General features: G+C 44.1%; 1 protein-coding gene across 1 annotated transcript in view; it reads right to left on the bottom strand.

Annotated features, from left to right (window-relative positions):
• LOC147660957 (laminin subunit alpha-5-like) overlaps window positions 1-22,853 on the bottom strand; it is a gene marked incomplete at its 3' end in the record, with an annotated part of 218,421 nt that overhangs the window by 174,297 nt on the left and 21,271 nt on the right. Inside the window, exon 4 of the mRNA XM_086951410.1 lies at window positions 15,638-15,728. Within this exon, the coding sequence (XP_086807536.1) occupies window positions 15,638-15,728 (91 nt within the window). The remainder of the gene's footprint in view (window positions 1-15,637; window positions 15,729-22,853) is intronic.

Raw genomic sequence — 22,853 nt, 5'->3', positions numbered from 1 at the left:
TTAGGGCAGAGTTCCATGAAGCAGAGGTGATGTGCTCAGATCTACTCATGTTCAAGATGACTGACTGGCTTGATTTTGAGGCTTTTGCAACTTGCAGAAGTTTTTGCCTGAGCGACCAGTGGAGATGGGGTACAAATGGCGGTGGAGTCGTATTCTTAAAATAATGTTTGCCTCTGCAGGGTTTTAAAATGAATCAGGAATACTGTTTCTCCAAAGACTCGTATCAATTAATCCTTGGGTGTCAACAATGTCTTAAGGGTAAAAATATGTTACATGTATTTTAAATACGAATGCACATTATATGGATACACACATGCATTACGAAGAAGCTGTCTCCCTTCATAAGGCAGGCAACTAGAATTTCCACACAAACTAAGCCACGGTAAATCAGATAGTAAAGCATAAAAACAGCATTGATCCTATTCATTTAAAACAACGAATGTCAGGAAAAGCCAAGACAAACGAAAAGAAAAATATATGAAAAGAAGAATGAACACTACAAAGTTACAAACATACCAGAAATACGTTGAAACCCGATATTGCAATGTATTGAATAATAAGTATGTACTTTGCACTGTAACAACCAGAACAATACCAGTGAACTATTCATTCTATTAGCAGATGATTTCCACCTTCGGGAAGAGCATTAGGAAAATCAATTTAGTCACATATGTTTAACTCAAAATTCCAGATGCCTTCATAATTAGACTTTTCACTTTGGACTTGGTATGGAACTTATTAATTACAAGTATAATGGAGAATACAATTTTCAAATTAGCTTTAGTTTCCCAATTTCTTCAAACAATGTTTTTGGCAATCATAATAACGTTTATTAGCCTTTATGTGGGGCACAAACGTAGTTATTTCGGAATCGACACACCATTGACTATAAAAGAGTTTCGTGTCCAGTAAAAATATCCCTCTAAAAACTAACAAGGTCTTCAAATTAGGAAAAAAAAGAAGACAAAGGAAATTCAGATATGAAAAATAAAAAGTAAGCTTTTATATAGCAGCATTATAAAATAACGCAAACCTGCTATAGCATACCCAGGAATCAGTGAGGCACATATTCACCAGTCAGACAGAATCTGCATGGGTGGGCTCTAGTGGAGGTTTCCTTTGCCACTGCACCACTTTAAAGCTGCAGTATGTGGGCAAATAAATCTATAGAAAGCAGGGGCGGGCTATCAATGGTGCAGCAAGTGAAGTCATGAGGGCCATTGGGTCAGAGGGCAACCACTGCACCCGTATTATTGTAGACCTTTAATATCCAGCAGGGCTCTGGGGGCAATTTTCCTTGCTTGCATTAGACCCAATGGCACTCTTGCTACACCACTGACTGGGAGGAAGGGAGATGGGGTACTGGGTCAATGACAAGGGAGGGGGGAGCACAGTGTGTTTGCTATTTGGGAGTGGAGATGGAATCTCAAAGGAAGTAAAGGGTGCAAGAGGACATGGAAAAAAGAAACAAAAAAGTTAAGCGTAGGTGACCTTAGAGCAGGTCAGACATAAGATTGAGAATATATGGCAGGGCTGCAGGTATATGTTGTGGCTTGTCGCGGATATGTAGGCCACATAAAATGACAGGGTGGTACAGAGGGTTTCCCACATTAAAATACAAAAATAGTTGTAATGTATTTTTTAATTGTGTTAAGTAAAACCAATAGAAACCATGCATGAAATAGTTATTTGCATTTTATTTATGATCTCTTGTTTTAAGACCTTATTTTATCGGTTTGTTTTTATATACTCCTAAAAACATTTGACCAAACCACCACTTCCAAAGTTTAGGGTTTTAATTGAGCATATCCATGATATTGGCGTCAAACTCCCAACATCTTCATTATTATATCACCTTTACATCTTCATTTCCCCACCTTCTCGATGTTATATTATATTATTGACTCGATGTTGTTAATCAATAATATGGTGGAAAAATATCATTGTCATGTCAAGAATATAATTGGAGTAAATATCGCAGGTAAGAATATAGAACCTTATTTACAAGATTTTTCGTAGGGCAGCTCCGCAAGCCTTCTTGCGGCGCTGCCCTATGACAAAAATAAACAGCTGCAAATACAGCGATACCGCAAATTCCTGTCCGTTTCCCCAGCGCTGGCGCACAATGGGCAGCAATGCACCAACACAGGCACCTTCGTGCCATGGTGAAAGGGTGCCTGCACTGCAGGGGTGATTGCTTTTGTCCAGAAGAGAAACCTTCCTGCATGAAAACAATCAAAAGAGGCTTTTTCCTCTTTCTATATGTGGTGCAGAAAGTAGGACACATAGAAAATAGAAAACTGAGGGGAAATAAAGGTATTTCTCCTCATTGCGCCTCTCTTACACCTCCCTTCGGGAGGCGTACGTTTTTGGCGCTGCCTCCGAATAACAATTCCCCATAAATCTGGGGCAGTGTCAGAAAGATAGGGATGTTGCTGGGAATTCCCACAGCAACACCCATTGCATGCCCCTTTAACGCAGAAAACGACATTAAAGGGAATAGTATTTACAAGGCCACATTAAGCCACACAAAGTGGCTTAGTGCTGCCTAGTAAATAATAAGCAGGCTCTTGCGCCATCGGAGCTCCGTAAAAAGTGACGCTCTAGTGGCGCAGCCTCATTGTAAATGAGGCCCATATTTTTGACTTAGTGAAAAATATTAAGGTAGATAATATTGATTACTTTATTATTGTTGATTATAATATCTATTTTCCTTAAGTTGTAGTACTGTTTAGCTTATTTTGTATTTGTTGTATATAACCTAGTTTAATTTGATATTTTTTGTAACTAGTATAATAGTACTTTACTATATGGTGTTTGTTAAAATGGGATTTCTGGTTGGCTAAGGCTTGCACCAAAGCCAGGCAGAAACCACCATTCTAGTCAGGGCAAGGGAGTTACACGCTGAAGATAACCCCAGCTCACCCACTTGGTAGCTTTGCACGAGCAGTCAGGCTTATCCCAGAGGCAATGTGTAAAGCGTTTGTGCAACACACACACAGCAGCACACCACAAAAGGAACTCCACATGAGGTTATATAAAAAATAGCCTTTGTATTATCATAAACACATTAGGAACATAATCACACATTTTTACTGTGCCAACTGGCACTAGGCAATATTCACAGGGGATTATATACAGGACCAGGCCAATCGGGCCATGGTCAGAACCATCAGAACAGGTAAGTAAATGCAAAACACAACCAGTAACTACTGGTGCCATAACGACCTAAGCATTATCACATTAGCATTAGACACCATCCTAAAATATCATAGCATGACATTTGTCAATAAATCACATGAGGCCCAAACCTCATTAGCATAAACACATTACGCACTAGGCCTCACCAGCATAAACACTGTATGCAATAACCTCCTAAGCATAAATCACATTTAGGGGCAGAAATGAGGGTGCATAGATCATATTTGGCATATACCTCACATAAATCACATTATGCAATCACCATCTACAATGACCCCAGGTCTTCTAGCCATATACTGGGGCTCAAAGGCCCTTGGTCCAGAAAGTCAGGCCTCTTCATGGGGCCTTCCAAAATGGCCCTTTTGCTGCCTATGCAGCCAAAGCAAAGTGCGCACTGCGCTGGGGCCTAGGGTGCTTCTCACCCCTTTCCTGTTGCAAACACAAAATGCCCCCAAGTCCCACTCCGGGACTTCAAGAGATGATTTGGCCTAAACGGCGCAGCTGCCCGCTACGGCGGTGCAGCTGTGCAGGAAAAAGGGGCACTGGCTCCACTGCGTCTACTGAGCCCCCACTGGGGCTCCTCAAGGGCAAATTCCCCGACGTCGCAGCTGTCCACTGTCCGATGGGGCAGCTGTTGCACAAATGGTCACTGGCACTAACTGTGCCTGGGGGGAGCACCAACAAATGCCCCCGTTACAGCCCCACTCACCGGAGCTCACGGGCAGCTTCAGGCACCGACCAACATGCCTCGACAGTCCCTGCTTCACCCAGACTTCTTCTGCCTTCGTCTGGTCCCTCTCCTGGGGCTGCTAGGGACCCGCCTCTCTCGATGAGGCGAAATGGAGCCCGACAGGCTCCGTGCTTCAGCCCTCAATGCGCCTGTAGTGAAGTCTCCACCGATCTCGGCTTCTTCAAGACACGACTGGCGGGGCTACCACCGGCACTCGGGAGCCCTGACTACAGGCGGGCTTCCACAATGCCTGATTTCCGCTGCGGCGCTCTGTAACCCACTGCAGTACTTCCTGGTGGCTGGCTCCACCCTCAGTCAGGCTGTTCTTGCCTGACTTCCTGGTCGCCGCTCGACAATGCGGCGGCTGCTTGTTCTCGAGTCGCGGTGGTGATTCCTTTGGATCACAGGCAATGCTAGGTGGGCACCCACCAATAAAATAACCTCCACTGTGGGGTGGGCTCCCGTGCCTTGAATAGGCATAAAGCGGGGTAGGCTCCCGCCGATGCACACCAAATGCGGGGTGGGCTTCCGCTGGTTCTCAGCAACTCGGGGGAATCTCCAGGTCGCAGCTCAGTGCTGCAAAGTAAAAATAGAAGCGCTAGGTCCTGGACTTAAAAAGAAAAGGTCCAAGGCAAAGATCTGGGGGCACAAGGCTGGGGCCAGGCAGGCCAGCTCACAGGGCCCTCCAGCAGGGAGGTAGCCCCTTGTGGCGGTTCCTCTTGGAGTCCAGCAGCAGCAGGTCCCCTCAGCATCAGGAAGCACAACACCCTCATGGGGTCACAGCCCCTACATTTATACAACCATTCTCTTTGTTCTGCAGAGCACAGGGCTTGGGGGGACCAGCCAGAACTGGTTCTGGAGCACTCAGTTTACAGTGCTCACACCCTTCTTTGGGAGATGGTGGCTCAGCCATCAGACACACCACAGGGGGCGGAGCCAGCATTGTACAGGCAAGGCACAGACCTATTCAGGGTCCAGGGACTTCTCCTCACACTACTCCAAATGTAGATGTCCCATTCAGCCTGGTGCTGACTCACCCTGCCCCTCCTAGAGCCACAGACACCTCACCAGCCCCTGTCACTCAAAAGCCAGACATGCAATTCACATCAGGCGGGCAGACACATAGCACACAGAAAGGCAAACTTCTAAAAGTGGCATTTCTAAAATAGTTATAATAAATCTGCACACACAATTGGGCAGCATTTATTATTACCATTCTAAATCTACCAAACATGACCACACTGCGCCTCTCATATTAGGAATTACCACTGAAACACTTATCAGGGAAGCCCCAATGCATTCCTATGGGAGGGCAGCCCCACAGTAGTGAGAACCCAAAATGGCTGTTTGTCACTACCAGGACATGTCACACACTTAAGGTACATGTCCTATCTTTTACCTACAATGCACCCTGCCCATAGGGCTAACTAGGGCCTACCTTAGGGGTGACTGACATGCAGTAAAAGGGGCTCACAGACATGGCACACACTTTAGGTGCCACGTCACAGAGGCAGTGACACTGCACGCAGAGGCCCTGTAATGGCAGAGGCCTAAGATAGGTTTGCAAGGCTACTTTGGGGGGTGGCGCAATCAGCGCTGCAAGTTCACCAGGAGCATTTAATTTACCAGCACTGGGTATCTGAGATACCACTTTACAAGGGACTGACAGGTAAATTAAATAGGACAAACAGGTGTAGACCAATCTTACCATACGTAACACAGAGAGACCCACACTTTACACTGGAAAGCAGTGCTAAAGTGCCCAGAGGCCTAAAACCACGAACACCTTGTCAGAGAAAAGACTAGGAGAAAAGCAAAAAGTTTAGGGATGACCCTGCAAAAAGGACCAAGTCCAACAGTGTTTTATTACGATATTTTCTATTGCATTGTCGGGTTTGTAGCACAAGAAAGAATAAAAAAAATGTTTTGTATGTTTTGGCTCTGGCCAAGTTGTAAGGAGGGGCATACGATGTGGGACTGACAGTCCCCGATATTTAGAAATATTACTGGGCCTCCCAACTCCTGGTCATTAATGAATGGATATTCAGTGATCATCAAAACCCAGCGTATGGAGTGGAGAGGGCATCCATGGGCCAGGGTTGACACAAGGACCTTCTTTACAGAGCAACAGCAAATAGAAGCAGGCCACACCATACACAGACAGTAGATCAAGGAAGCCATCCGGTTCCTGGGCTGGAAGGGGAAACTTACTGGTCTGATGCTGCTATGCTGCAGCGAACAGCTGTCAGAGGTGAGAGGATTGGAGGGATTTCAGAAATGGGAGTTCATAGGTGTAGAACATTTGGAAGATGTCTGGTGGAACCAAGCCTACATAAAATTTGAAGACCTATGGTCTGGCTGAGTCTAAGCACTATCAGCATTTGCAGGTTGGGCATGCCCTGCACTGCCATCTGTTGGAGGGCGAGCAGATACCACAGTCCTCACCACTAGATGACCGAAAATTGACCGAGGCCTTTGCACATAAGGGAATGCCACTGATCTATAGGAAACTAATAAACAATTCCCCTGACTTATTGGCTATGTTCCCTCTCATTTCTTTCCTCTGTGTGTGGCAGTGTACGGTCTCTGTGCGCTGCAATGAAGGCTATGTCTGCCGGGAACCTGACTGCTCGTGGGGGTGCAGCGTCAAATATCACGCCAAACGTTTGCTTAAAAAAAGTGAAAAGACGGTGCATTTCCACACATGCAGCGCCACATGAAGGGACTTAAAGCAGGTTTTCAATTTAGATAAACATGCCATGACATGAATTTGTTACACAGGCAGGTACACTTCAGGTTTAGAGAAGCACAAGACTCCAACGGTGGTACCATCATTTGCTGCAGAGCCATTACTTTAGTCTTTGTAGTTATGAGTATGCAATTGCTACAGATTTACCCACTGTAAGCCTCTAATCTTGTTTGCACTTCAAACCCGTTATCTTCCCATATTGCTCTGAATATGCCAATCATCATTGTGCACACTCATTTTATCAATTGTTTTTAAATGTTTCCAACACCTGCCACAATTGTCTCATTCTTTTTCAACCGGTTTTCATTGTTCTTCCTTTTTGAAAGGCTTTGTTCTTGTTAATTGCCTCTGAATTTATCAATTCCATTGAACGCTACCATACATTAGTTTAGTTTCAGGGTGTGCAATGATTACCACCCTCTTAGAAGAGATGAATTGTGTGAAATATTTTTTTGATGTATTTGCTTTTTTGTTTGCTTGAATATTTGGGCTGTATTTACAAACACATTTCGGGTAATAGGAATATGCCTAAACCTGTCATGCATTCTCACTTTTCTGAGTATTCAGAACACAGTCACAGTGCATGCTGCTGAGTGCTCCAGGCTTGGGGGCAGGCTCAGCCGCTTGCAGCTTTGGCTGTGACACATTCACTTGGCAAAGTGCGCAGCCGCATTAATATAGACACAACTGAGTGACGTCTTTAAAAGTGCTGTGGGTCATGCACCAGCGTCAGTTCATGAGGACGTTTTGGCTGCTGGCAATGAATGAGGCATCTCGCACCATTAAATCTAATAAGGAATCCCGTGACCGGACCCCGAGTAGGCCCCACACCTACAGTTGAGTGAATATAGCCACAGAAGTGGTTCCTCAGCTGAGCTTCAGCCTACCCGAGCACAACAGTAGCCCTCAAACTCAATTGTGCTCTCTGGATACTTTCGGGGAAAAACCTCACCTCTCTGCTGGTGGCTTGAAGCTGCTTCCCTGATCCCTGATCCCGGTCTCCCTCCAGCCGCCGCAGCTCCTTGCCATCACAGCGCGGCCACGGTCAGGAGGGGGACTACATTATCCGGGAGCCTTTGCGGTGGAAGCCACCACTGCCCATTGTTCATTTCGCGCTTGGAGGCGCTACAAAACAGAGGAGAGCCCTCGCGTCGCGGGACAGCGCGCGGGCTGCGCCGGGCTTAGCCCGGGCCAAGGGCGGGCCCGTTTGAGCCAGTTCGAGGCCTGAGAGGCTGGGCTGGGCCACCCCCTAACATCTACGACTGATACATAAAACAGTAAGTGCTCTTATCCCTATTAATACCTCCTACCAGTATCAATCACAACTCGAAATGGCTGACCATTGGAAGAGGGAAAATTGCTACATGTGGAGGCTCTGTGGCTGGAACCTTAGATAATTTCATTATAAGAGCTGCCGTGAAATTGATCTAACGGAACGTCACCTCTCCTTAGACCCGGCATTTAATAAGAGGTCTTCTTTGGGTAATATTGTGCTATCTAAAAGCCCAGATGGCAGTGTCACTACCAATACCAATACCACTGTTGACTCGGCTGCTATAAGTTTATGCATGATACAACTGCAGATTCTCTAACTAACAGGGCTGATGGAACAACTAAAACACAGATGGGAAACATAAAAGACCCAGTGAGAAACTTGTCCGACGGAGTATCCACTCGTGCCCAAACTTTGGCTGAGAAGGGAGGTATCATTCATTCAGTGGGTTATAATTCAGGAGCAATACCTAAACAGAAGAAGGTAACGGCCACTAAAAAAGGAAGACAAAATAAAGCCACAACAGCAAATAAAGACTGCCCCCCACTTGTTGTACAAACCACCGCTGATATACATAAAACGGGAACAAGTCCTACTACGGCCAATACATCGGACTGCGCTCTGACTCTTATGGGGAAAGGCTTCTGGGTAAAATTGGGGGAGATCCTAACATCCTCTATTCGGCCCATTATGGACAGATTAAAATATATGGAAGAGAGATTGAAAAAACTCGAGCAACTGACTTTATCGAATCTTGAGCTTAATAAAAAGTCAAACTTGATCATGCTAACAGCGACCCAGGAGAAACCTGCCCCACCAAAAGAGATAAGGAAAACCCTGGTGCCATCATCTACACCTCAGACACCTGGCTGTGACCCAATCACAGGAACATCACAGAAAAGAGCGGAAGGCGTACTGTGTACAAAGGACGTTGAAATTATTCCGGGAAAAAAGGACTCAAATCATATGGTGGCCGGGGGAAAAACTAAAACCACACAGAAGGGAGGGAAACCAACTGATACAATTAATGGTCAAGGTTGTCTATTACCAAGCATAAATCTGCCCCCAGAATCTACTCCCTATGTTATTGTTTTGACAGGAGTCCCTGAATTAGGGAAAGGTATCTCGGAATCTTATGTGGAATTGAAAAACAAGACCATACACTGGCTCAATGCTAACAGACCCCTACCCCCGCACATCCATAGTAAGATTCTGCTTGTACGGAGGGTTAGCTGGGTGGGCAGAAGTAGGAAAAATATTCAAGGAGATTGCATTATCGTAAATTTCAGAGATACGCAAGCTCCTCAGTACATCTGTGATGGGTGGCCTTACATGACAAACACAAGTATACAGCCATTTGATCTTGCCTAAATTATGCTTCACAGGGAAACTTCATAGAGGGGAATACAGGAGTAAACTACCCCAGAAACAGAAGAGTTCTTGAGAGCTTTGAGCAGGAGATGGGTTTTCTGACCAACAACAGATTTAGCATACTCGATATGGTGGATTGACTGTCGCCAAATACTGCCATACCAAATAACCTCGGGCGAAAGAAGAAAGAAAAAGGAGTTAATGGCAATGATCAAAGAAAATCATTTTTTAGTAGGAGTCTCCCAGTTAGTAGGATTTCAGATGAACTCCAAATAATCCCTGCACTGAGCAAAAGAGATGAGATAGATAAAGGGCATCACCCTGATACCATACTAGAAAGTAATCAATACCCACAAAATAAAGCTGAAACCCCACTCAAGCCAGATTTGATTACACATTTTATAGTAAGGGAAGCACCCTTGGTACCACATGAACAGGTTACGGATCTAAATAAGTACAAACTTACATGCCAAAGTAGAACTGGAGGCACCCCAGCTATTACATCTCTACAGAGATCTGATAGGCCAATAACAACTACCATTGAGACATCAGATAATATTAGACTGATGTCTTGGAATATCGCGGGGCTATCTGCCAGGCTTGGGGATCCTGGCTGCCTTCCATTTATGCAAGAGTACTCGATCATCACTTATGGTAACAGAGAGGGCTGTGTATAAAGTGAGAGCCAACCCGCGCAAGTGGAATGGGATATGGCAGCCATGGAACACTTACAGGGGGGACATCTGCGAACCACTACTGGAGGACGATATTGATAGTTCTGAGGATGAGGCGGACGCTGATTGATTGTTGGGGGGTACCGACAGAGACACGTATGGTAAACGAATGCCATATAAGGTACACGAGGAGCGGTGGGGAGGGCCCGGTCGGGAGGGGGGGGAACCCACGTATTGCTTGAGAGTATGACATTTAGTAGGGTCGTTTTGACAACGGTATGCTGAAGAAATGCCGTATGTGTTACTATTGAGTCACAATTTGAGTTTTGTTTACATAAAATACAAAAAGCAAGATGATACTACATCCGTGTACAGAATTATTTTAGAAACCCAGTAAGTCAGCAGATCCGTAGATTACAAACAGCGGGAAATGAACCGGATGCCTGCATGTGTGAAGTTCATAAGCAAAACTTTAAAGCCGGCCCCAGGGTTGTAGGCGCACGTATGTACTGTGTTGGAAATTTCAATAAAGTCTTGCAAAAAAAAGAAAAAAAAGAGTACTCGATCATTTGCCTGCAGGAATGTTGGGTTATGGAGCCTATTCATATAAATGGTTATCGCACTTTTCATACACCTGCTACACATAGGACCAAGGAAAGAAATAAGGGAGGTCTTTGTACCTACATATCAAATCTTTTAACTGGTCGAACATCTGAGGCCTGGGCTTAGGCAGAAAAGACACTAGAGCACACTTTTCCCATACGACCCTGGATAATCTTTTCAATGATCTCATTTTTTACTTAGACCTGGGCTTTATAAACAAATTATGTTCACCTCCGGTCCCATTTAAACCAACATTTATTGAGAGGGGATGCAAATCTGTCATAGATTTGCCTTAATATCTAAATGGCATTCTAGTCGCGCTCTTACTTTTACCACATGTGAGATAGCAAAGAGCGATCATTACCCAAATGGCCTATCCCTCTCCTTTGCAAGGACACAAGGAAAAGAAAATAATTTAACTGAGAACCTATATAATGATAAACTAAGCTTTGCAAAGAAGAATGGATATGCCATAAAATGGAATAAAGTAAAGCCAACAGCCTTTTTTGCAAACCTCATTAAAAATAAACAAAGGGAATTCGAAAAATGTCTCACGGTGGAAATGGGTGATGCTAAAATTAGAGAGGCTTTTCTCTTAATAACAGAGGAAATTCGACAGCTTCTCAAAAGACCACGGATGCATGATATAATAAAGGTGTGGAGATGGTTCAACTCGGAGTGCAGCAAGTCACATGCACACTTAATGTTAACATTAAAAAGTGAACCTAGAAACCAGATTGAAATAAGATCCGCCAAAACTGCTTTCCAACATGCAGTAAAAAATCGTAAAAGAGAGCTGAAGCAGGAAGCATGGCAGGCGTTACACCGCGCCTGTCTGATCAAAGATAACATTGGGTTTTGGAAGGCCGTAAATGCCCCTTTTTTCACAGAGAAAGAAACCAACACAATAGAAGTGGCAATCACTGAAGATACATGGGTAACCTATTTCAGTGAGCTTCATGAAGCAGATACCCTAAATCTGGCAGAGAGCCCGGAACAATTAGATGGAGTTCTTGATGTGGCCCAAAAAACATTCCTTATAAATGTTGAATTCTCATTAATAGAAGACCAAACGGCTGTTAATATAGCCTTATAGCCCGCCGTAGAGGGCTATACCGGCTATTAAAGGCCTGCTGAATTGTTAAAGGCCCGAGCCGAAGGCGAGGGACTTTAACGAGACAGCAGGACTTTAATTGCCGGTATAGCCCTGCTACAAAGGGCTATAAGGCTATTAGAACATTCTGCCACTAGAGGGCAGAATGTTCTAACAAATTAAACAAAGGGTTCTCGAAGCTCGAGGGGATATAAATCCCCTCAAGCTTCAGGAAGCCTTTGTAGAACATTGGAATGTTGCTCTGCGGGCCTTTACCGGCCCGTAGAAGCAGGGAGCACTCCATTGTCTGCAATGGAGCTCCCAACATTCCAATGTTCTAATAATAGTGCGGCATGGAAAGCGCCAGGACCGGATGGGGTACCGGTAGATGTGTACAAATCCAACATAGAATTATGGGCCCCACTTTTAACAAATGTCTTAAACAGCTGTAACAAACATGTGTTTTTTCGACATGGCAAGAGACCATTGTAATTTCGATTTTTAAAAAAGATGACCATAGTGATCCAAAATGTTATAGACCAATTTCTTTATTGTATTCACTTATGAAGGTCGTAGGGAGGGTTATACTTAATAGATTACAGTCCTGGGTAGAAGATCAAGGTATATTCTCACCTTTTCAATATGGGTTTAGAGCAGGACTGGGAACAACAGAACAAGGCCTAAACTTAGCATTGATAATAGCCAAGTACGTATCGGCTGAAAAAGAAAATGTATTCTTGACCTTCGTAGACCTAAGTTCGGCCTTTAATTGTCTGAACCATGACAAATTATGGTCCATATTACTGCAACTGGGTGTTGAACTGAAACTGCTAGATTTTTATAAAGGAACTATATCGGGGGGCTGGGCAAGGGTACGATATGGGAACAAGGGTGAATGCTCTTCAAAATTTGATATAAAAAGGGAGTGAGGCAGGGATGCATACTAGCACCATTCTTGTTTAATTTATAAATAAATAGTGTAGCCTCCCACCTCATGGAAGATCAGTATGATTACCCTAGAATTAAGAACACCCTAGTCCCCATTTTATTATACGCAGATGATGCAGTAATTATGGCACGGACACAAGTCGGCCTCCAAAGATCACTTACTAAATTCTCACGGTACATGAGTGATAAATGACTAAAGATAAACATAGGCAAGACTTTTACTATGTGCTGCACTACGAAGAAGACCTTGAAATGTAAAAATGTTCTTTCAGACTCAAAAATAGCTATGATCGACACCTTCTCATATCTGGGCATTCATTTTGATAAAAGGGGGACTTGGTCTTCGGCAGCTCAGGCTAGAAAAATGGCCTTTTCAAGAGCAATAGGGGCTGTCCGAAACTTTGCTAACAAACTCGGCGGCCGTCCAGTCCCAGTACTAATGGACATATATAAATCTAAATGTGTGTCCACGGCAATGTATGGTGCAGGGATATGGGGGTTAAAAGAAGCTCACACTTTAAGCTTTGTGAGAATGCATTCCTCCGATACCTACTAGCTTCTCCCGCAGTCCACTTCTACTTTCGGGTGCCACCAAGGATTAGGCATACATTATATATCAGATCTCATTAAAGTCGATCCTATCTTATTGTGGCATAAAGTGTGGTCAACTGATGAGACGGGCCTGACTAGGGATATAATATAGGATTGCCTTAGACTCGAGGGGGTCTCAAAAATCCCCTGGATTAAGTATGTAAAGAGGTTTTTGGCTGATATAGGGCATATAGAATATTTTGACACCCCGAGCTGCTTAGTGACCGTATCTAGGAAGAAGCTGAAACAAATCTGTCTGCACTTTTTAGAAAATAAACGATGGTTGGATGAGAAATGCAAGACATCAGTCATGGAGAATCATCTGATCCTCCAAGGGCAGGGAATCCAGCCATATCTGATTACGGTGCAAAGCTGCTACTCTCGCATGTTACTGACACGATTCAGCGGGGGAGACTTTCTTTAGATTGATCACGTTTCCGGACTTAAACTGTTGGTCCAAAAACCTGACATTATGCCCCTGTGATGATGTTTCTGAACAGTCCACTCTACATTGTACTATTTTCTGCAAATTTTATACCCTGCCAAGGAAAATGAAATGAAATGAAATGAAATGAAAAGAGATTTGTAAAGCGCATGGTGCCCTTGAGCGTCCCAGCGCTGAAACCAAACACAGGACCACCACCCAAATACAACAGAAACGAAAGCCTAAAGGGGGAAGAGATAAGTTTTCTAATGCCAATTTTTAGACACTGGGGTTTGAGGCAATGTAGGACAGCGTTAATGAGACTGAAAATATTGGAAGACGAATTGATCATGTACCTTGTGTCATCTTTTTTAAAATCTTTAATTAGAGCCAGGATCGCAATGAATTAATTTAATATAACTTGAAATTACTGTAAATCCTGCATTTTAAATGTTTTTTATATACAAATGTGCTTTCATATACTTTAATGAATTGAGTTTTAAATGATTATTTATTGTTTTATTTGAGCTTTTATGATTTTTATTATCAAAATCGAATAAAGCTGTTTTTGACTTTGACTTTGACAATTGTGCCTGGGCCACGGGCTGGCCCAGCCGCAAAGGGAGTCTGAACTTGCGGGCAGCAGCTACCAGCAGGCTTGTTTGCCGCAAGTAGTAAGTTCCTGGAGTGATGTTTGTACTGACACGCTTTTTCATCCTTAATTAAAAAAACTTTAAGTGCGCAATCACGCTCATTCATGCTGCCACCACGCCTGTGCTTCACCTTACCATTTTCAGCGCATTCGTCAGAGTCCATATCAGAGTCGCTTGGCACTAACTTATTTCTGCGTAGATAAGTCACCTCCCACTGTTGGTCACAGATCTTAACTTTCTGTGGCTCACTGGTTAGAGGCGGCAGTCCCGAGAGCAGAGGACGGCCCGGGACCAGGGTTCGATTCCCGGCGCGGCAGGTTTCTGGACCAGGGTCAGCGGACTCGATAATTCTCTCGCCTCGGTGCCCACTCTGATCAGCGTTCACACTCGGCAACTCTGGGCATTAGCTTGCCTCATCTTCACTAACGGCCCCACCAGACCGCCAGGGATGCCTGGTCTCACCCTGGAGATACCCATTAAAAAGGGACCATCTCCTTAGGAAGCCAGGAAGTGTTTTGCAGCGGTCGAAGCGCCTTGGGACCCTACGGGTAAGTAGTGCGCTATAGAAATGCCTATACATTTACATTTACATTTGTTTAAATTGCGGGCCTGGGCGTCTTCCCACAGTAATCTCAGAGTAATCGGGGCAGTATCATGAAATTTTCAATTCTCTTGTTAAACATGCAGTATTATATACAGAGGCCAACCATCTGCTGATTTTTCCTTTAACCTTCTCGCCCTAAGCACTGCTAGCAAAGAGACTCGAAAAAGCCATGACGCAAAATGATGGCACTTCATTTTAGCCACTTTGCAACACGCTCTAATTTAAGAAACTAATGGGAAAATGTTTGGATCAATCTTGAACAAAGGGGATTCTGCTGGATTCCATTCTATTAAGTAATTGTTATTCAGTCAGTGCCATTAGCAAAAGGGATTGCAAAATAAAACAGACTAGTCTGTACTTTGAGGCCACTTTCATTCTGAATGAAAACAGAAGCAATCCCAAACATATTTCCTCCTTGTTGGGCCTCTTCAGCGAGGGATTCCAGTTGAGACCAAGGTCTGAACTGAACAGTACAACTAACCATGAGCCCCTATGCTTTTAAAGCAGCATAGAGATGCTTAGTTATAAAGCCAAAGAGATCTTTATCATCTCTTAAAATATTTTTTCTCCAGAGAGTACACCAACAGCACTTCAAATGAAAGCCATTGAAATGAATACAGTAACCACAAACAGAACATTAGAAGACAGAATTTAAAGCTCATAATTCCCACATAGGGCAAATTACATTTATATAGAAATAAGGGGAATGGAATCAATACTTACGTATACAACCATAAAGAGTTTCCCTTGACATGCCATAAGGACGATAGTAACCAAGTGCACACTGCTCACAATTGATGCCAGCTGTGTTGTGCTAGAAAGAAAACAGGGACATAATTTAATATTGATTGCATGTGGCATTGATTTACCATTTTGAGATATAAGTGGAGCTGGCACCATTTTAGAGCAAACAATATAATAATGTTGTCCTGGGGTGTTTGTGTAAGGTTCCCTTATTGGAAAGACTGAGGGCAAAATGTAGAGTTTTACAGATGGGATGCTCTGTCACAAGCGTGATGGATCTCCTGCCCACTGTGCTACAACTGCATTATATCCAGGGTCACTGGAATTATGCAGCAGGGGAGGGCCAAATCATACAGCAGGGTACATTAAATTATGCAATAAGAAAAGGCAAATTATGTGGCAAAAGATGCCACATTTTATGATAGCATCACTTCATTATTTTGTCATTTTCACATTTGTTAACACTATCTGGGCATAAGTTTCACCTCATTAGTACCGGTTTTACACCCAAATATAGCAATAATCAACAGAAAGGTAACCAGTAAACGTTTTCCACTGCGTGGCAATACATCGCCAAATTTTTTCTTAAAAGCTGCAGATTATGCAGAAGAGGACTGTTTATGTGGCAATTTCATATTTATGCGGAAAACAGTACGGATGCAACATCACAAAATTGGAATAGTTCTGATTATATTCTATAGTGCTTGTAACACAGCAGACAGGATATCCGTCACATGTGCGATGGACTACCCCATCAATCAAACTTTAATTACCAAAGATTGCAAAGGCCCTCCCCTACCCAAACATGTAGGACAATATCCTTGATAATTAGGTTGTACAGTTTATGCTGAGATAGTTGCTAACAGGCTGCAAGAACATATATCCAAACCTATTATTCTATCCCAAGTGTGTTTTTTAAAATCTTGCCTTTTGAGTGACAACACTAGACCTCCTTTGTCATGTCATCTATAAAGCACAAGTTTCAGACACAATGACAAAAAGAGCAAAATACATAATATCCCAGAAAGGAAAGCAATTACTAAGCCACATGGGCTACACCTACAACTAGAACAGTACACTGATGGAAAATGTGAATTGGAAATGTACCACATTTTATTGTAATGCATGATAAGGGAGGGCTGCTTCAAAATATGATGTTGTAATTAATGTAAGGTGCGAGGATGTGGGGACTTATTGTGTAGTACACTCGCAAAAAGCAGTCTTGGGTCCAGTCAAGCTCGTTTGTAAACCTTAAGCTCAGCCCGGGGTAGCTGTGTCTTCAAGAAGCAAGGCTTAGCAAAAAAACAATGTATACATCATTTAACAGCACAAAACACTGAAGTAAGAAAGTCACACATCAAGAAAGAGATACAACCCAATTTATATAAATAGAGTGTATTTTTATAACTGTTTATAGGCCTTGCTGTTCAAAATTCACTGGAGGGTTCCAGAGATACAGAATGTCGAACTTTTAAATACTTTTAAATGTAACTGCAAACAAGCATTGGTCAACATAAAGTTTGTAAACTTTTGAAAAGTTTCAAACAGTTAGTTAGGGAACTGAGCGGCCAAATCCGACAGCCTAGAGATCTAGAGGGCCAGAGAGGATACTTTGAACAGTTACTTAACCACCATAGCATTTTTATGGCAAGTTCCAAGCTCTACAGGATGACCTCCATAGACTATGATGGAGTGGTCCTGGTGCTGGGGATGCAGGCTAAAGATGCTCCAGTTGAGGTGCAGTCAACAGGAGTGTCTTTGTGGTTGTCCCTCGGCGCTCTGATGATGAATGGTGACTCTGGTCACAGTGATTGAAGTTCCTTGCAGTCCTTTTTGTTGCAGTAGCAGGACAGATGATGGGGGGCTACGTTTTTTTTTGCACTGCGGTTGGGGTGACTTCCTTAGGTGGGGGCTAGTGTCTCTTGGGTACGAGAAATCCGGACTCTGATAGCACTCTCTGTTCTGGTAGATACAGGTGGAGACTTTGGCTATCTCGGATTTGTCCTTTGACTGGTAGTGGCAAAACTTCTGTGGTGGCTACCAACTTTCAGCTTTTGTGTCCCTGGAGCAGGTTCCAGGGAATCAGCCAGCTGATACTTGGAGTCACTGAAGTGAGATGAAGCCGGGGATCAACTTTTCAGTGGGTCAATAGCCGTAAGCACAGTCCAAACTTTACTAGCCCAACGTGCAGCAGGTGTAGTCTTTCTGCCTCTCTCCATGCAGTGTCAAGGGCAGCAGGGCAGTCCTTCTTCGGTCCGATCTTCCTGTCAAAAGTTATCTGGTGATCAGAGTGGCAGAGGTGTCATATTAATCCCAGGAAAGTGCCATGAGGGGAACATGCAGTCACTAGCCAATGGGCATCTGGGTCCCCTCTCGCCTGTTTCCTGCATAGTGTGGCATCTAGCTATCCCAGAGTGTACTAATAATAATAAAAATAATAATAAAGTAATTTGTAGATTACCTAGTTACTTCTAACGAAGTGTCCCGCTGTTAAGGTTTTGCTCCCGAATACAGGTCCAAACAACAAAACAAAAGAAGCCTCAATCAGATTAATCTAAATAACCAAGTTTTTACGAAGTGATAGTTCTGTATTTTCCTGTTTGAGAGAGAGGGGAAGGGAATTCCATACCTTGCATGCTAAAAAACCGAAGGAGCGTCCCCGATGCATGCTCTTTTTACAACAGTCATGCAGGCGGAAGACCTCCTGCTGATCTTACATTCCATCTAGAAGAGTAGGCTTTAACAAAAGAATGCAGCTAACGATGGCCTTTATTGTTGAAGATTCTATTTATTTATTTATTTATTTGTTTGTTTTGTAGAGCACCTGAATCACCCCCGGAGGGGTATCTCTGCTCTGTGGACATGCAACAGTAGGCCGAAAAAAGAACCTGATTAAAATAATACAGTTTTGAGGAGCCTTCTAAATTGAAAATGGTCAGGGCATTGTCTCAGATGAGTGGCGAGCTGGTTCCAATAGAGAGGGGCAAGGTGAGAGAAATCTTTCCCACCCATCCTTGATTTTTTAAACCGAGGAACAATGAGAAGAGATTTTTCGGCCACACGCATCGAAAGAAAAACCTGTCGCAAACGGGCAGATTCTCAGAATCAAGGAATCGCAAAAGTGTAACTTGATGCATGTGCCCCTTGGTTCCTGAGTGTAGAGACCTTGAAGGAATATAGTGGGGGAATTTCCCTGCATGATAATTGGGGCCCTTGCCACACACTGCCATGTGAACGATGCAGCAGATTTTAAACTTAATTTGCTTGCATATCGGGAGCCAGTGAAGCTTTTGGAGAAGGGGAAGGGAGGCGAGACAAGGCGTGCCGCGGTGTTTTAGACCTGTAGTCTGCTCAGCAAGGGCTCATTGGTGGTGATCAGGAGGGCATTACAGTAGTCTAGGCGGCTTAGTACCAATGCCTGAATAAGGGATTTCATGTAGACAAGGGGAGAAAAGGAAAAGACTCGCCGTAAAATTCCAAGCACATGAAAACAGGATCCAGCAGTGTAAACCACATGTTCTTTCATGGTCAGTTTCTGGTCTAGGCATATGTCAAGATTCTTGACAGCAGTTTTTGGTACAGGGGAGTCGCCCATATCCACCGGCCACCAATCAGGTGACCACAGCAGTGGTGTATCTCTGAAGAGCATGATCTCGGTCTTCCCTGCGTTAAGCTGAAGGAAATTGCTCCTCATCCAGTTAGATATGGCTATCATACCTTCAGAGAAGGTGGACTGGGCCATAAGAGTGGACTTATTAAATGAAAATAAAAGCTGAGTTTTATCAGCATAAGAAATGGGTGTGAAACCTAATGTCCTAAGTAGGTCTGCAAGGGGAGCGACGTAAATGTTGAACAAAGTAGTGGTCAAACAAGAGCCCTGAGGCACTCCCTTGGTCAGCTCCAAGGTATTTGAGCGAAAAGGACCAAGGTTAATGGTTTCGGAGCAGAGGGAAAGAAAGCTCGTCATCTACTGAAGAGCCAATCCTCGGAGTTCAATTTCCTTCAGTCTCCTGAGCAGGATCTGGTGGGAGACCATGTTGAATGCAGCCAAGAGATCACGCAGCACGAGTAATACTGATTGTCTGCTGTCCAGGGACATCCTAATGTTGTCCATGACAGCAATCAGGGCTGACTCAGTGCTATGCTTGGTGAATCCAGATTGAGAAAGATCAAGGCTTCTGGAGGATTCGACATGGTCAGACAGATGTTTATTGATGTACTTTTTCAGTAACTTGCTCAGGAGGGGTAGTAGATGAATAGGCCGGAAGTTGAACAAGTCCTCCATAGGAGCCTCAGTATTCTTGCGTATAGGAACGACCTAAGCCGCCTTCCATTCATTATTGAGAGATTGAGGAGGGAACAAATAGGCGCAGAAAGTTGTATAGAAAGTGAGGAAGACATTTTTGCTGGAACGATGTCTGAGGGAGAACCTGATTTTACTGTAAGAAGTAATGATTCCACGTCATCATAAGTGAGAGGGGGAATATTTTCCAACAGCTGCACCTTAGTGAGTGTAGGCGGGCTATAAGATGTAGGAGTCTGCAGAGGACTCCCAACTGAGGTGATTTTATCATAAATCAGCTACATTTTCTGTGTGAAATGCATTGCTATTTTATCACAGAGTACTTGACATTTGGCTTCAAAAGAGAGCCTTTCCCTCAAAGGCAGCCAGTGCAGTTTAGTAAGAACAGGGCTTATAGGCAACCGCCTTGGGAGATTTAGCAATAGGCAAGCTGCCAAGTTCGATACATGCTGGAGTATCGCCAGTCGGGACTGTGAGACTCCCAGATACAGGACATTGCAGTAATCCAGCCTGGATGTGGCCAGGGCCTGAACTACTGTCTTTCTGGCGTTCTCTGGGAGACGTTTGAGGATCTTTTTTAGGGTTTTTAAGATCCTGAAACACTTTGTCCCTAGAATTTTGATCTGGCTGTCATACGAGAGCTTCGTATCGAACCAGATGCCAAGATTCTTACCTTTTAGCTTAGGGACATGTATCAGTCCGAGCAAGTCAGGCCACCAAGCAGGGGATCAAATCGAAGGCTGCTTACCTAGGATACGGACCTCAGTTTTCCCGGCATCCAGCTTCACGCAACAGAGATCCATCAACTTAGCCACCTCCGAAAACGGGATCTAAGCAGGAACAGATGTACTGGCCTCCTTCTGGGTTAGGGTGAAAATTAGTTGCGTATCAGCGGCATACAATACTATATTAAAACCGTAGCACTCGATATCAGCCAGGGGGTGTATATAGAGATTGAATAAAGTAGGGCTCAAATAAGAGCCCTGTGGTACCCCCTGCTGCAATGGAAAAACCTCAACTAAAAAGTGCGGTTCTGCAAAAAGAGGCAAGCCACAATGGGGCCTTGAGGCAATTCCACAGCCGTTTGAGTAATCGGCTGTGGAAAACTACCAAAGGCCGCACTGTGGTCCAGCATTAGCACTGCTGCAGTTATGCCTTTGTCAACAACTTGACTGATAGATTCAGAGGCAAACAGTAATGCACACTCAGTGCTATAATGGGGGCGAAAGCCCAAGTGGGTCCTATGAAGAAGTTCTTTTGCCTCAATGAAGGTCAAAAGCATTTGTTTGATATATTTCTTTACTACTTTAGAAATAAAAGAAAGCAGTGAAAAAGGGCTACAGTTTTCAGGTTTAGTGGGATCTATTAATGGATTTTTGAGAAGTGGAACTATGGTGGCGTGTTTCCAGCTTCTTGGGGACCCAGCCCATCTCAAAAGAGCTACTGAATAGCTCACCAAGCACGGGTAATATTGTAGTCATCCCTCCTTCCAAAACAGCAGGAGGCACCTGATTTAACAGCTGTCACTAATGGGAGCAATTCCTCAACTGACATATGTTTAAAAGTGGAAAGGCCCAAGCTGTCATCTGAGGATTCAAACACAGCTTGAGACAAGGAGCGTCTCTAACTCTCTCAGGGAAGATGGAGTAAATGGAGGCCACTTTATCAAAGAAAAACTGGGCAATGACGTTCCAGCGTTCCTCTGACAGTGGAGAGGTCACTGAAACTCGATCAAGGGACAAGAACAACTTCATGATCGAGAAGAAAATAGTTCACGAGAGGAGTTCTGAGCCTCACCGATTTTACCAGCACTCTTTCAGCCGTATTCAAAATGTCGGGACCCTTCCTCAGCTGCCAGGAGCTAGGTAGTCGACCCTAGAGGTGTGGCTACCTGTGAGCTGCACGCCCACAGGAAAATAGGTTTGAGGATGAGATTTCCCTCCTTGTCCCTGTCTCCAACATGTCTGTTGGAACAAAAGGCATCCTGCCCAGAAGTGTTGTTGCAGGCAGCCCTTCAAAGATGGCTTACCCTTTAAAGCTCGACTTTTAGGCTAACACCCATTTGACCTTGGGAAAGAAGGTAACACCTCACTCTGCTGTAAATGCCTTTGTTCCTTAGCCTGGGAGTAGTTCACATGTCTCCCCAGGTGGGCAGAAAGTTTCCTGTGTGCTAAGACCTTTGTGAGGCCACTGGACTAGCAGGACACAGGCTGGTAACTTTCTAAAAGTTGCAAAACTTTAAAAGAGACAGAAATCTCGACTTGGACACCAAGTTGAAATTAACGGCCCAATTAATTTGATACCTTACAGTATCCATTTCGGTAGTCCAGTTCAGAAATTAGCCATGCTGGGATGTCAGTCGTTGACCATGTTTTAGCCATTCGGGCTACTAACTGTTCCCCTGCAAAATCAAAATTTTGAAGTTTTGCTTTTAAAAACACATAAAATATATATGTATTACTTAACAATAAATAGCTCTCTGCCATAGGACTTCATATCATATCAGTAGGGGAGTCTTATATATAATGTTACGGTAGTGGTGACATTGCCATTGGTTTTAATGTCAAAGTCAAACTGGCAGTGTACACACTGCCCTTCCAGTCTGCAGTGGCAAGCCGTGAGCCATTTTCTTCTTGTCACACTCAGGGTAACACAACCAGTGCTGCAGCCCTTTCTGGACCATCTGGGCCTTATTACGTCTTTGGCAGTCCTACAGCAGTGCCGCCAACGGGCCATCCACTAATGGACTACCATAGCTGTGGTGTGCTCACCCGCCAGATTAGGAGTTCAATCCTGGTCTGGCGGGTGATGCTGCGGTGGCGGTCTGACGGCAGCAGTCTATTAGGCTCATAAAAGAGCCCAACATGCAGATGCTGCCTTCAGAGTGCCGAC

This window comes from Lissotriton vulgaris, unplaced genomic scaffold, assembly GCF_964263255.1.
Source record: "Lissotriton vulgaris unplaced genomic scaffold, aLisVul1.2 SCAFFOLD_3097, whole genome shotgun sequence".
Lineage (NCBI taxonomy): Eukaryota > Metazoa > Chordata > Amphibia > Caudata > Salamandridae > Lissotriton > Lissotriton vulgaris.
Note: the sequence above shows the minus strand (reverse complement) of the source record. Positions and strands in the feature narration are given on the sequence as shown.